This window comes from Lolium rigidum, chromosome 5, assembly GCF_022539505.1.
Source record: "Lolium rigidum isolate FL_2022 chromosome 5, APGP_CSIRO_Lrig_0.1, whole genome shotgun sequence".
NCBI lineage: Eukaryota > Viridiplantae > Streptophyta > Magnoliopsida > Poales > Poaceae > Lolium > Lolium rigidum.
The window spans coordinates 230,453,998-230,469,315 of record NC_061512.1 but is presented as its reverse complement, the minus strand read 5'-3'; the positions used below and the strand labels follow the sequence as shown (position 1 = coordinate 230,469,315).

Here is a 15,318-nt window from a genome sequence, read left to right as displayed (position 1 = left end):
GTAACGCTCGCGGACGGGAAGTGACACCTAGTTACGCAACTTTACTTGAAAAATGAATCTAGTGACATAAGAAAATGCGGAGAATAAGTTAGAAATTTAGCTCACCCTCGGCTGTAGAGGAAGTAGTCCAATAACCGAGTGTCGATGTCGGCGACCGTCGAGAAGCGCGTCAAGATCCGGGATCGTCACGCCGGGGCACTCATGACGAGGCGGTCACCACATGGCCTATTACAAATTCACATTATTAGAACAAATTCACATTATTAGAACAAATTCACATTTGCATTTCTATTTCCATTATTAAACAAATTCATTTTTATTTCTATTACACATTTCCATTTCATTTCTATTTCTTTCCAATTTTCAAATCAATTTCAATTTCAGTTTCTATTTCTTTCAATTTCAATTTCAATTACTATTTCTTTCTTTCTATTTCAAATCAATTACACATTTCAATTACTATTACAACAACTAAAACTAAAACAATTACACATTTCTATTCCTTACCGTGTGTGCTGCAGGGAAGGGCCGAGCAGGGAACTTGGTGGGCGGGGGCGCGAGGAGAAGGCCGGCCAGGGGACGGCGGGCAGGGGAGCGAGGAGGAGGAGGAGGGCGGGGCAGCACCGGCAGGGGAGAGGATGACGGCGGCACGGCAGGGGAGAGGAGGGCGGGGCAGGGGAGGACGGCGGCCGGGGGCGAAGCGTAGCGGCGGGCGGCCAGATGGCACCGAGGGGAGGAGGGCGGCCGGGGGCGGAGCGTGGTGGCGGGCGGCGGGGAGGGGCAGCGCGTGGCGGCGCGGGCGGGGCAGAGCGTGGCGGCGCGGGCGGGGCAGAGCTCGGGCTCGGGGCGTTGGCGTGCGGGTGTGGCTCGGGTTGGGTGTTGGCGTGCGGGTCCGACTCGACCAAACCTGCCCCTAACCCTAGAGGCTATGCCGAGGGCCAGTGCTATGCCTAGCCGTCACCCCCGTCGGCTCCGCCTCGTCGTCCTCGACCTCCCCGTCGAAGGAATCGGTCGGGGAGACCCGGAATCGCCGCTGCTATCCTCGTCTTCCAGCCATCTCCGGCCTCGCCACCAACCTCGTCACGCTCCTGGTGAGCTGGAGGTCCTCCTGGACCCCTTCGTTACCCCCCCTCTCGCTCTGCAGCTCCCTGTCGGCGTGCGCCGCCGTCGGATGTCATCGCTCCGGCAACAATTAGCCAGTGGCACCGCCCCCATACGCCTCCATGCGGTCATGTGTGTCGAGCTCACGCAACCGTGCGTCCGCACGTGCGCCGCTGTTGCGCGGTCACCGGCGGACAACGCCGTGGTCAACCACCGGCGGTTGACCCGGTGGGCCCCAACGGCCTTTTCTTTTTATTTCTATTTTTGGTAAATACATTGACACGTGGGGCCCATTGTCAGATTTTTATTATTTTCCTAAATGTTATAAATTGTTAAAACCCTGACGGTGAGTCTAGCATGTCAGATTTTTATTATTTTCCAGAAATTCTAGAAATTGAATTAAAACTTGTTTAAATCGTAACTAATTCGGAAAAATGTGTATAATATATCAAAATCTTCAGAAAAATGAGATCTACATTTTGGTTACAAAATCATGCATTGCTAAATAACTTTGAACCCTAGTTGTTTTAGAAGAACTAATTGTACCCCTCTGAAATCACCAAGAACATAAGTATTTTAGAAGCATACCTTTTACGAAGACCCCGCTCTAGCTAGCAAAGGAAAAAATGAACTAGCCGATACATATTGGAGTACAAAGGAAAGAAAATACAGTAGCTCGTGTATAGACTAATCTTGGAAGAGAAGCTCTGCTCTGCGCATGGGCAGGAGGCTGTGGCCAGGGATCCCACGCCAGAGCAGCAGACGGAGCGCGGTCGTTGGAACGCGTCAGCGTAACCGGAGGAGTCGCCGGCCTCCCCTGCGCGAGCGCTGACTCCCGCAGCTGGATTGCGAGCCCCTCCCACAAAGCGAGCTCGTTGAGCTCGTCTCCGCGCGCTGTTGGCCAGTGCCATGGCAATGGCCTCATCCTCGGAAAGGTCCGGCGGCTGGGTCTCCGGATCTCACGCCGGCCCGCCGTCATCGTGGTCGTAGTCGACCATGTCGACGTCCTCGTCCGCGTCCTCCTCCTCGTCCGCGTCCTCCTGGTCGTTCTCTTCTTCTTCTGCGGCGATCTCTCGGTCGAAGAAGTCCATGTCGCCGAGGTAGCCGCGCGTCGAACTCCCACGTCCCGAATGAAATCCAGTTGTAGGAGTTCAGCGCGTACGCCTCATCCTCCCGCAGATCCGGCGGCAAGATCGCTCGGCGGCGGCGCACCTCGTCCCGCTGCTCTCGGCCCTCGCGCGGCACGGGAGGGACCGGCACGCGCCGCGAGTTCAGGTACCAGGCCCCTCCCGGCAAGTTCGCGTCCGGCCATGGCACAGGCCGGTTTTCCTCACATAGCTGCCGCGCGAGCTCAACGCGGACGTACCGGCCGACCCTTGCCTTCTTGCCGGAACGCGAGTCGCTTGCCTCCTGGTCGTTCTTCGTCTTGCGGAACGGCCAGCATTTCTTTCCCATGGCGTCGGTGGGGTGGATACTGTGGGATTTGGCAATGGTTTGGTCGTCGAAATGGACGCCGGCAGCGTCTATGCGTCTATTTAAAAGGCTCCGACGCCATATCGCCTTCAATGGCCTGCCAGTGCAACGTCTACTAGTTGCGCACGCTCGCGGAAGCCGAGGCACGCCATTAACACGGCCCTGCGAAGGCTGCAGCGCGCCGCCCGGAAGTAATGCACGAAGACGAAGCAGTTGTGCCGCTGCCAGGCGGGCCCGTGCGAGGACCGAGCGGACACTTTGCGCGTCCACGCAACGTCCGCAGAGACGCAAACCTGGCCCAAATATGGGCCAGGTTTGCGTCTCTGCGGACGGCCTGGTTACTTTGCGTCGCGCCGCTGGAGGTGGTGCACGACGCATTTTCGGTCACGGCGGACACAAACGGTCGCTCAGCGTCCGTTTGCGTCGCGCCGCTGGAGATGCCCTGAAAGAGACTGAGATTGGGGCGCAGATTTCGAACCGAGGAAAAGATATGGAAGCGGGTCCTAGCACTGCGTAGCCGTCAGACAGCGTCGCTTAAGGGAAATTATAGAAATTGAATTAAAACTTGTTTAAATCATAACTCCTTCTTTTAAATCGGAAAAATGTGTATAATATATCAAAATCTTCAGAAAAATGAGATCTACATTTTGGTTACAAAATCATGCATTGCTAAATAACTTTGAACCCTAGTTGTTATAGAAGAACTAATTGTACCCTCCTTTGCGGTAGACAATTTTCGTAATGTATAATCATGCAGTATTTTTTCTTATATGTTGTACGGAGTAGACTATAGTTCATACTCCTCTGTTCCAATGAATAAGGCTTATATTTATTTTTTGAAAAGTCAAGCCAAGTAAAGTCTGACCAAACTTATAGAAAAATGTATCAAGAAATATGGTATTTTGTAGAAATCATTTGAAAATATAGTTCATGATGTATCTAACGATATTGATTTTGTCTTTTGCATGTTAATGATTTTTTGTAAAAACTTAGTCAAACTTTACATGGTTTGACTTTTGAAAAATAAGATAAGCCTTATTCATTAAAACGGAGGTAGTACTATTTAAACTTCATAATGAAAATAATGTCCCTTTTAATATGTTGCTATCCACATGACCAATGTGCGCAAGACGAATGAACTTTTCCGGATATCTATTTCAGTGACTTTTCGAGTTTATTCCATTCAAAGATATCATGTGCTTTCTTCAACCAAGACCCACAGCACAAGTGAAACGCAAACATTCAAGAAGTTATGTATGTCAAAAAGTGAATATTGATTAGAATAGGACAAGAAAATACCACTAGCATGTAACAAACTCAAATACTCCCTCCGATCCAAATTACTTGTTGCAGATTTAGGATCTGCGACAAGTAATTTGGATCGGAGGGATAAACTCATTACACTAATAAAGTGTATACCTTTGCAAAAGAAATCTCAGAAGACAAATTTGATGTTTCTGTTAGCTCAACCGGGAATTCTGAAGCCAGGGAGTGTAACTTTTCCAAGTGGTCAACCTAAGAAAACATGGCAATGACGAAAGATTGTCACCACAAAATAAGAAATGGTAGGTTCAAGAAATTAACTCTGCAATGTGAGTATCATTTGTTTCCCACATAAAATGTTTCCTGATTGTAGTTATCTTACAGAAGAATTATGGGTTTACTTATGAACAAAAAATAAAGATTACCGTTGAGCAGGATGATAACGCAATGTTTATTTCACTAATCATCATTACCTTTCTCTGTGAATCTTAGCAACAGAGTAAATATTAGGGTCTCACGAAAAAGAACTACAACAGAACCTGATTTTCCATACCTGCAGCTGCGTAAGACTAGATTGGCAGGATGATTTACATCTTACAGCTACTAATTCTTTGATGTCCACATATTTTACATTCTCCAAACACTTGTATTTACAAAGAAAAATATCATCAATCTTGAAAGACAATTTCTAGCACTCAGAACCCATTTCTTAGCATCAGTTAATTTTAGTGCCATGTTCAGCAGCTTTTAAGGCAGAGCAGTATCCAGGAACGGGATATGGAGAATACGATCAGATTCTGAAAGCCAATCCTCAGCATGTTGTGCATATGATATATACCGATCTTTCACCTAGAGACAGCAAATAGGGGCCTGTCAAAAGAAAGAGATAACGGAAAAGAAACAGACATGATCGAGATGGTCTTCCATAGCACAAATTATGGTACCAGTACCACCGTAAAAAGCAAGCTAATTACCCCATGCATACTATTCTTTAAGAACAACTAAGTGCAAATATTGAAAACATATTACTCAACTGCAGAGGTGCATTGTAGTCCATCGTGCGGGAATGTCATTAAGAAAGAATGGGCTCTGCTTAACATTCTCCCCTCAGAGAGCCTTGACCTCGCAAGATAAATCACCCAACTCTGCAAGGGTGTGGTGGTAAAGTAAGCGATGCTTCTCCAGACTGCATTCACAAAGGTGCTTCCAGTGCTGGGAAAAAAGGAATTATTCTTAACAAACTTGGCTTAAATCTATTTTCTGAAAGCACTATCAACGCTACTACATAAGATGGACATGCTTATCAAAGATGATTTTTTTGCTTCCGTACAGCAGTTAAAATATGATATTCACAGACAAGTTTAGCAATAAATGTAGCAACTCGTAAAGACGACATAGAGTTAAGAATTGACTAACAAAACAATGTCATAAGACAAACCTCAAGGCAAACATAAGAACGAAAATGCTGAAAGATACAGGTACTGTCGGCATATGACGCACATAGGATCCTGCATGGTGAATTTTGATATTGGCTCAAAATACATTGAAAATATATCATGACAGGAGACGAAGTATATTAGTAGAAGTACCTCTTCACTTCCGATATAGTTCAGGTTACTCCTTGCTGGCACTGGACTGGATTTGACAATTCCATTAAACCATAGCTCCTCTCAACATTTTTTCTCTTTCACAAATAGCCTATCTATTTCACCTTTTAAGTAGAAAAGTGATTTACTATTCACCATTCTACAAATAGAAGGATTAAGGAATGTAAGCATTTGCCTGCATGCTGCACAGGTTATAGATACTACAGTGGACCATTATGAGCAAAACCTGACCGGTCAACGGTGTCAAAATTATCCTATTATTCTAACAAGCAAAAACCACAATAAAGTAATCTCAATTCATTCAGCATTATGGTGCTAGGGACCAGAACCAGAACCTCTAAGTTCTCCATTTCTTAACAGGATTGTAATAGTAGTACGCCAAATCTTCAAAGGTCCATTTTCCAAAGTAAAACGTAAGCAGCATCACATGGTCACTATTGATTGTGCATTTGATATTGTGTATGCCGCAGCAAAAGAAAGACCAAATCTCGTATCTGAATTCGCTAAAGTGCCTCATTGTACCCTGTACTACTTTTGCTTTATATGATAGCCATATTAAATCGTTCCTATAGGGTTACTTTTGGCGAGAAACACAAACACGACAACAAAATTGCATTTCAAACAAATACATGTGAAGTTTTTAATATTTGTCACTTAGAGCGATGAAGTGTCTTGTGAAAGCTAACTGGCTAAACTAAAAGCTGGTGACGAAATTCAATAAGCGACCAGCATAGCAGCAGATAAATTTACAAAAAAGCAGGTCTGCTGACTAGTGACAAAAGAACAGGTAAGCCAGCAAATAACTAATAGCCATTCTCTAATCAGGTTCTGTTGAAATGTTTCTGAAATCCTAAAAGTTACATAGACACAAATTTCAGCATTTTGAGAAAATTAGACTAATTTGTGCAAGCTGTGTGTATTTATTTCTGACCGAGTAGCAGCTGGAGAATGCAAGGACACAATGTACATTCATACTATTGTTTTAGGAAGCACTTGCATAACTGTAGCCGATTTACTGGAAGACATCATTTGACGCTAACTAATCTCCCCTCAGAAACTGCTGGACTATCCAACTTGTCTTGTGTACTTTGTGCTGCATCATCACCATCATTACCAGGGAAAATTACTGACTGAAGCAAAGGTGTGATATTGCTAACTTGAAGCCATGTTGCTTCCCACAAACTGGAATCCCCGCTGATGCTTTTCTTTGATAGGATCCCACTCGCTTTCATCACCAACAGTATGTTCTTGAGTTGCTCTGTGATGGCCTCTTGTAGCTTCTCGGTCCTACTCCCTCTAAATTTGACTTTCATGAGCTTCTCCATCATGTCCAAGACTTCCAACCACAGCTTACTGAAACTGCTCTGTGCTGAAAGATCATTAAGCGACTGCAAGAATAATTTGAATAACAGTTTTACAGCATGTAAGAGAGACACCTCCATGTTTCTGAAATCCTTTGGTGAGGAAGTCTGTGCAATGTCTAAAAATTCATCGAGCAACTGGAAAACAATGTCAAATGACATCAACCATGCTGAAGATGAAACTGACATTCCATCAACTACTAAGCATCTGTGCAACAATAACAGAGCATGATTCCTCACTTCTTCCCTCTGATCTGTGCACATCTTCCGTAGAGCCTGAATTAGCCGCAGCCACATCTCATTAATTCCTTCCGACATCCTTGCCGCATCTCCACTAGCTTCCTTAATCTCATGTGACCAGCGTGTAAGACAGTTCATTGATTCCGCCATTAGGTTCAAAGCATGGATAGATCTTTCTGCAGACCCAAGCCGAGACTCCGCAAACTGTCTTGAGGCCTCCACCGAAAGGACAAAGTTCGCAGGTGAGAGGTGTGATCCTTCAAACATGATAAAAACTAGGGCTTCAAAACAAGCGTCAGAAGCATCTGGATGGCGAGCAGTGATGCACAGCAAGGAAATGATAGTTTGCCAACCAATCTGGGACTTGATATGTGTTGCATTGTCTCTGACAAGGCGTGTAACCTCCTGGGTAATGTTCTCGCAATAAGCATCAGCCACACGAGCATCGAGTTTCAAGATTAACTGAAGCGACCTCAGTAAATCATCCACAAGATTCTCCTTATAAGGAAGCAAACGATGAACAATGTCCAGGAGGCCAAAAACAGCTTTCTCCACAAGATTGCAGGGCGTCACTGTGGACTGAACAATATGAGTTATGTGCTCATAAACATCATGCCATAAAAGGACAATCCTATCTCTGTTATTTAATGCAACAGTAATGATCAGCTCTAAGCAGAAGACTGCATTGTCTTCATCATCTATCGAGCTGGAGATCTTCCGACGTTGGCCAGCCGCCTTAATGAGGGCTCTTGCCAGATTCAAGAGTGAGTCAGCTTGTAAGAATTTGCTCTCGGTGAAGATTGTACCTATTTGGCACTTCTTTATGGTCTCTGAAGCATTCCTCTGAGCAGCAAGCTGCTCCTCGGTTGGCTGGAACTTTGGCTCTTCGGTATCTAAATACAATAGTTGACTGAACCTCCCCATTAGCCCATATGTTTTCTTAGGAGTGCTGACTGGCATGACTTGAGATGCAGCGGAATATGAAGAGGAAATCTTGCTAGGCAATGAAGCAGAAGAGGGCTCCTGATCATCAGCTGTATCGTTAGAGAGGCGAGCAGGAACAAGGCCTGTCTTGTGAAATCTTAAAATGCAATCAATTATGGTTCCCCATCCTGTGTTTATGTGATCACCATGAATAGTTGCTATAGTGAAAAGAGCCTCCGCTGCCATTCTAGCCTTGGTATCCTCACCAAAAGCTGTTACAGGATCATCATAGGAAGCGTTCCACACAATGGTGAACTTGCCAAGTTCCACAACAAGATCATTCAGCACATCGTTAAGATCATAGAATGCAGCCAGCCTAGCCACTGACAGAAAACCATCAATGCATCTCGCAAGATTCTCTTCTTGCTCAACATTACCCAAAATCACTGAGATAGCAGCAATTGTTGGCCTGGCCATGATAAGAAACATGTCATGATCAAGAAAAGGGTAGGAGTGACAAGCAATGTAAGCTGATGACCTCTTTGACTTAAACATCAGATCAGCCCAGCGGCTAAATGACATCTCAGAACATCCCACTCCTTGGTCGGGAATGGTTTTGATTTCATTTTTACAAATAGAATAATATATCTCAGACAAGAACTCCATTGGAAGATCATTCCCACCATTGATATGGCGATTGTTCCTGATGAAGTCTTCCTCGGTCATCTTCTTCTTAACCCGTACATTGTGTTGATCCGTGTTGAGCAAGATAACTGAGTATGACAGCACCAGAGTGGCATCACAGTTAACAAACAATTTTGGTGACTGCTCATAGTACCTCTCAGAAAAGGCCTCAAGAATCCTTTGTATCTTCTGTGATTCACCAGGCAGCCGGAAGGTTTCCAGGAAGAGCCTTAGGGCAGCATCCAAGTTCAACTCCTTGAAGTCAAAGGTTTTAGAGAATTCATGAAGGACCTGAATGGAGAACTCATCATGATTCCCCAGATAGTCCCCAAGAAGATTCTTGTCTAATCCAGGTGTGTAGCGGAAAAACAGGGCGACATTACGTGGATCAAGTTTTTCAGGCAAGAGATGAGCACCTTGCAAATACTCAAAACCCTTCTTTTTATCCGTATTGAAATGTTCAACACCAACCATCAGCTTTCTCTTGATGCTTTTCTGCTGGTTAACAAATCTAACCAATTGATTAGGATCATTAATGTTCTCACACTTCAACTGCCAAAAAGGAAAATACTCTCTCATTTCTTCTACCGTTTGCTGGCAGTGCTGAGGTGAATTGCCAGTCCTCTGTGCTATTGCCTGAATGACAGCAAGCAAACCATCCAAAGATAGCACATTCAAAGGTGACAAAGTAACTTCCACAGAGAATGCACTTTTAGACAGAATGTTAACTAGGTCTTCAAAAACATTAGAGCACTGTAAATCACAGTCCATATTCATATACATCTCAGCCATAAACTCTTTCTGTCGGCAAAACTCCACTATAGTCTCCAAGGCAACTTCCTGCTGCTGATAAGTAGCTCCATATCTACTCTGGGATAGTCTTAGGATCACACATGCAAAGAAAGCCTCAAGTTGAAGCTTAAGTTCCTGGCGTAAATGGTAGAAGAGGGTAAAAATAATGTTGGATACCGTCGATAGAATCAAGGGGCTGATTGACAGGCCGATCTGCATTAGATTGCGGAACAGTTCATCTTGTAAAAAACATAGTAGTTTGGGGTGTCTGTGTATGTATGAAGATGATAGCTCAATAGCAGAATTGATCAACCCCAGAGCAAAGAGTGGCATATCCTCATCAAAGTCAACTGCATTCATCCTTGGGTTCACCTCATTGTCTTCAGCTATGTTCAAAAGAGAGCACAAAAACTGCAATATTTCTACCATGCAAGGAACCCCAAACAGCTCCATCATAGCTTTGTCTTGCACAACACCAGATTTACCTTCCACTTCATCCTTGGAACTACTCAAGCACACAGAATCATTACCATTCCCCATCTTGCTAGCACTGAAACATTGTTGCTTGCTACCAGCAATCTGCAAAAGAGAATAACAAGTGATGCACGTTAAGAAAACAAATGCAATCAGTAGTAATGTTTTAAAAAAACAAAAACTTATTTCTAAACAATCTTTACTAAATGCCAGCAAAACTTATTTCAGTAAGGTTTTAATTTACAGGAAGGGAAAACTGAACTCGATTTCACAAGTTCAGATTGCTAGTGAATAAAGTATAACCAATAAATCCTCTAAAAAGAAGAATTACATGAACACATTCTCTTTTTATAGGGCTCTATACATTTCATTCTTTTACACTATCCCATATGAGCATTGCAGTTCAATTATAATGGTAAGTTCTTGCAAAAAAGAAAAACAGTACAATGGTAGGTGGAAGAAAAGGAAATCATTCCTAGTACGCGAGTAAGCAAACACTAGATTCGTATGCTTAGAGGAAATCATACCTGCTGGTCTTCAGCCGCGGTGGCATCAATGTCCGGCAAGCGGGCGAAGACACAGCGTACAACCTCGTGCATAGTCTGGCGGGAAATACGCTGTAGCAGCTCTCCCTTAGTACCAGCCTGCTGCACGACGCGGAAGCAGGTGCTGACGATGTCGCAGACGTGGCGGTTGGAGAGCGCCGGCGCGGCGCGGGCACGGACGCAGGCGAGCAGCACCTGCAAGACCCGAGCCAGGACGGCCTCCTCTGACGCCAGATCAGTAACCTCGAAGCGGCATGCCGTGACGGTCTCCACGACGGCGGCCATGGCTTCGGCAACGTTGGGCGCGTCGGGGCCAACGAGGTCGAGGGAGAGTATCTTGTGCAGGGACGAGAGCGCGGCGCCCGTGGTGGGCGCGCCGGCCTCGTCGGAGCGGACGAGGTCCAGGAAGGGGCGGAGGTAGAGGAGCGGCTCGACGTCCCCCCACCGGCTCGGGTCCCACGTGGCGACGGCGCGGCGGAGGGATTTGAGCCCCGCGATGAGGGGGTGGTCGAGCTCGTCGCCGGCGTAGCGGCCGCCGGACCAGCGGACGTTGCGGCGCATGATGGCGAGCACCGTGGCGACCTCCGACGTCAGCACGCACGCCATGGACACGCGTGGCGCCGACGACGGTGGTGGTGCGTCCATGGATCACGGGAGCGGGGTGGGGAGGACTAGACTAGCTAGTACCAGAAGATCTGGGGTACGTTTGGTTTCCGACTTTCCGCCTCAGCTGGCCCTACCAACTTTGGCGTCACCAATTTTTTGGCAGCCAATAGCCCAGCCCAGTTTCCACACGGTAGTCACTTTTTTCGCCGCCAATGAATGTGTCCGAGCGGACGCGGTTACCGCCTTACCGGCCGGTCGCTAACGCCTAGCGCACACAATGCTCAGCCCCGGCCATCCAAACAGACACGCTGGACCTTCTATTTTAGGCTGCTTGGGTGACCGTACGGACACGTGGACGGAGCGCCGTATCCGCGTGTTCGTTTGGGTCGTGCGCTGCGTTCAACGCGGCTAGATTTGGATCGCGGCCATAGAAGTGGTGGCTATTTGCCTCTAAATTCACTATAAAACATAAAAAATTATAAATATATATTAATAAATTTAAATGCTAAAGATTTATTACATAACATTATTGTCCACGCTTTCAATGACAAATTATTATTAAAAAAATGTAAAATGATACAAATGGCCTAGGCATTGTTTTCTTCGGATTTTTCTTCATTGTTGCCAACATGCGCCCACATGTGCTCGACCAAATCAGCCCTGGAGCTAGTTGTGTACAGCTAGATCCCGAATTTCGTGGTGCACATAGAGGATATCCTGGAATGATGCCGGACCACCTTGAGGAGTAACCAACTCTCCCTGGCCATCTCACTCATTATCAAACAGTGAATCATCCCGCTCTACCTCAACAATCATGTTATGCATGATTACACGAGTGGTAATCACCTCCCACAGACTTTGAACACTCTAGGCTCTAGCAGGGTGTCTGACGTTAGCCCAACGAGCTTGGAGGATGTCAAACGCCCGCTCGACATCTTTACGGGCTGCCTCTTGCTCTTTGGCAAACCTTGCCTCCTGCTCTGAGTTGGGACGTCGGATTGTCTTCACGAGTGTAGCCCAAGGTGGATAGATACCATCAACAAGGTAGTACCCCTTGTTGTAGTGGTGGCCATTGATCTCAAAATCCACATCACGGGACTGACTGTATGCTAGCCTATCAAATACCGGAGAGCGCTGCAGCACATTGATTTCATTATGCGAGCCGGCCATTTCGAAGAATGAGTGCCAAATCCATGTGTCATGTGAAGCAACAGCTTCAAGAATCACTGTGCGCCCTTCAGAATGGCCGTTGTACGCCCCCTACCAACCAAAGGGGCAGTTCTTCCACCTTCAGTGCATGCAGTCTATGATGCCAAGCATCCTAGGAAACCCCCTGGAAGCGTTGATTGACAACAGACGGGCGGTGTCCTCTGCATTGGGTTGCCGCAGATATTGTTCTCCGAACGCACCGATCACTGCTCTGCAGAACCTGTACATCGCTACGAAGCAGCTCGACTAGCTCATGCACGTGTACTCATCTACGAAATCACCGGCAACACCATATGCGAGCATCCTAATCACTGCCGTGCATTTGTGATACGAAGAGAGGCCTACCTTGCCAATTGCATCCACTGTGGCGCAGAAGTAGTTATCGTAGACCTTGACGCCATCCATTATCTGGGTGAACAACAGTCTGGACATCCGAAAACGACGACGAAACATGGCCGGCGTGAAAAATGCCTTGCGGTAGAAGTAGTCGTAGAAGAGTTGGTCGTGGCCGCGTTCTCTTTTGCGGTCCAAGGCGGCCGCGCGCCCCGGCAAGGACCCCCGGTACACGGGGATCTGCGAGACATTGTGCTCGTGGATGATCAGTGCAGCGTCCGTGAGAAAGTCATCGTCGGACTCCTCGTCTGACGACGTGTCGATGAAGTTCCTGAAGAAGTACTCGTCGTCGCTATCCATGATCAACAGATGAAATGGGACAAATTTTAGATCGCCCATTTCATCGAACACCTCGCAGGTGGAGGCCATCCAATGCGTCCGTAGGGACCTGCAGTCAATGGCCGTCCCGGCGGACTAGCGGCCTGGAAACACGATGCACGAGAGCTCACCTCAGGCGGCAACGCCGAAGCTGCTGACGCTGGGAGGTCTCACGACGGCGAGAGGACAACAGCGTCGGTGACGGTGTCCTCCGACTCTGCTACGAGGCCATGAAAGCAGCCCGGAGCCGCGTCCTATGCTTCCGCACCGCTTGTCGGCGTCTCGACGATGGTGGCCGGCATCGACAGCGCTCCCAAATCGTCGGTCCTGAGGTGGCGGCGGAGCGGTGGGAGATGTGTGCAAGGGGGGCTGTGTTTTGGGAGGCAGACATGCGGGCCAGGGGAGGACAAGGGGAGGACGCGAGCGGCTAGAGATAGGAGTCCGCGGCTACGCAAACGTGGCCCATATTTGGGCCGGCTTTGGGTCATCCCAGCCGTCGCGGCCATCCGTTTTAGGGATGGGTCCGCACGCTGGGCCGGGTTTTTGTCCGATTCGACCCATCCGGACGCGCGGGCGCGGGATGGGTCGCCGCGTTGGAGATGCCCTAATATACTCCAACGGGCTCACACATATTGGATATTCAAAGTTGTTGCACGCGTCCGTTTCCGTCGGTCCACGGACAACAAAATGATTGTGCATGGCCACGATGACCGTTTACGTTTGGGACATCCCTCCGACACTTTTTTGGCCGACGGTGTCAAGGTCGGTAATGGCGGTTAACGTCCTACCGAGGCCTGCCGCCGGCGATTGCGTGCAAAGGCGGTGAAGCACCGCCAATACATTGGCACGTTTCACCACCGCTTCGATCACGGTCGATGTTTCCCGCCCTGTCGTGGGTATATATGGTGCAGGCTAAAGGTCGAGGAGAGCACACCCGACCCAACCGTAGAAATCATCCATGGCCAAGCACGACTGCCCATGGGCTCCATTTGTTCACATGGCCCGTGGCGTCTTCCCCGATGATCCTTACCTCGCCTCTGTCCACGCGACGAAGGCGTTCGATGAGGAGCACACGGCCGCGTACGCGGCTGAGTAGCTAGAGGCAAAGACATACGCGGAGTCGGAGGTGGCGGAGGCCTGGGCGGAGGAGGCGGTGATGGAAGCGGTGGCGGCAGATGCAAGGGCGGAGGAGGCAGCGGTGCAGGCGGCGACCATGGCTGACCTCCAGGCGCAACTTGCAGAAGTCAGGCCGGAGCTCGCGGCGGCGAGCACGGCGGCCATTGCCAACCTCTAGGTGGACCCCAAAGCGCCGACGACATGGTAGGTGGAGCTCGAGGCACCGACGGCGTGGCCAGCGGTGACCATGGCGGCCAGGGTCATCGACGACATGGACGACGAGGATGAGCACGACCTCGACTTCCTCCCCTACGGTGACGAAGAGGGTGCATTTGTGCGCGCTGAGCAGGGGCCTTGATCGCGTCGTTCGAGAGCCTCCCTGAGGATGGTGATCGCCATGGGTTCTTGCGGTGGAGGCGTGAGCTTGCATCGATGCGATGGCCATGAGGCAGGCTTTCGTGCACTCAGACCTGGTGGCTTTCGCGTGGGCAGGGCGGGACCAACACGGATTGACCGGGACAACCGCGAGCTGCAGGACGCCATCACGGCGAGGGACGATCGGACGAAGCGGTGGCGGCATAGCCGAGGGACAGGGCCTGCTTGCGAGGACCTGGTGCGCATGGCGGAGGACGAGGCGGCTGCGCAGCGAGTCTGGCGGAGGCCGTCGAAGGGAGCGGCACGCTGCTGACAAAGCCCGCATACGCTCCAACGACGGCGCCGGCCCCTCAGGTCACTCCGGCGGTCAGTAGTAGACCACACGACTGCCAGTAAACCTAGCTGTAGTAGGCCATGCAATGACGAGTAGGTACGGCGGTCGTAGATGTAGGTTAACTCTAACCATCTCTGTAAAGATGGTCCTTTTGGCCAATCAATAGGAATGACAAACATTTTGCTTACGTGTGTCACTGACCATCGGGCCTTGATTTGGCCAACGCGGACGCGCGGCGTGACCGCGCAATGGTCCGTGCAGACACAAAGATACCGCATATTGATAACTGCAAAAACACAGATCAGTTGTAGCTAGTTTCGAAATAAGAGTATCGAACCACGAGGGAGCTACTGGTTACGGTCTTAATGCACTTTGCTACTCTCTACCAAAGATTACTTAATAATTGTTTTCTAATCTCGAAAATGTTTAAAGGGAGGTGTTGTAAATGGTTGCAAATAAAGTAAATAAAGCAGTAAAAACCTCATAAGAAAAGGGTTGAAACT

General features: G+C 48.4%; 1 protein-coding gene across 2 annotated transcripts; it reads right to left on the bottom strand.

The window, feature by feature from the left end:
• Positions 1–6,341: 6,341 nt before the first annotated feature.
• On the bottom strand, positions 6,342–11,109 carry LOC124654235 (ARF guanine-nucleotide exchange factor GNOM-like). 2 transcript variants are annotated; one of them, XM_047193252.1, is made up of 3 exons: positions 10,447–11,109; positions 8,508–10,024; positions 6,342–8,438 (listed from the first exon to the last, which is right to left on the bottom strand). In XM_047193252.1, the coding sequence occupies exons 1-3, from the start codon at positions 11,107–11,109 to the stop codon at positions 6,470–6,472; spliced, it is 4,149 nt and encodes a 1,382-aa protein (XP_047049208.1). In that variant the 3' UTR covers positions 6,342–6,469. The 2 variants fall into 2 exon arrangements, with proteins under 2 accessions (XP_047049208.1, XP_047049207.1); XM_047193251.1 differs by having other exon boundaries at positions 6,342–10,024.
• Positions 11,110–15,318: the final 4,209 nt, after the last annotated feature.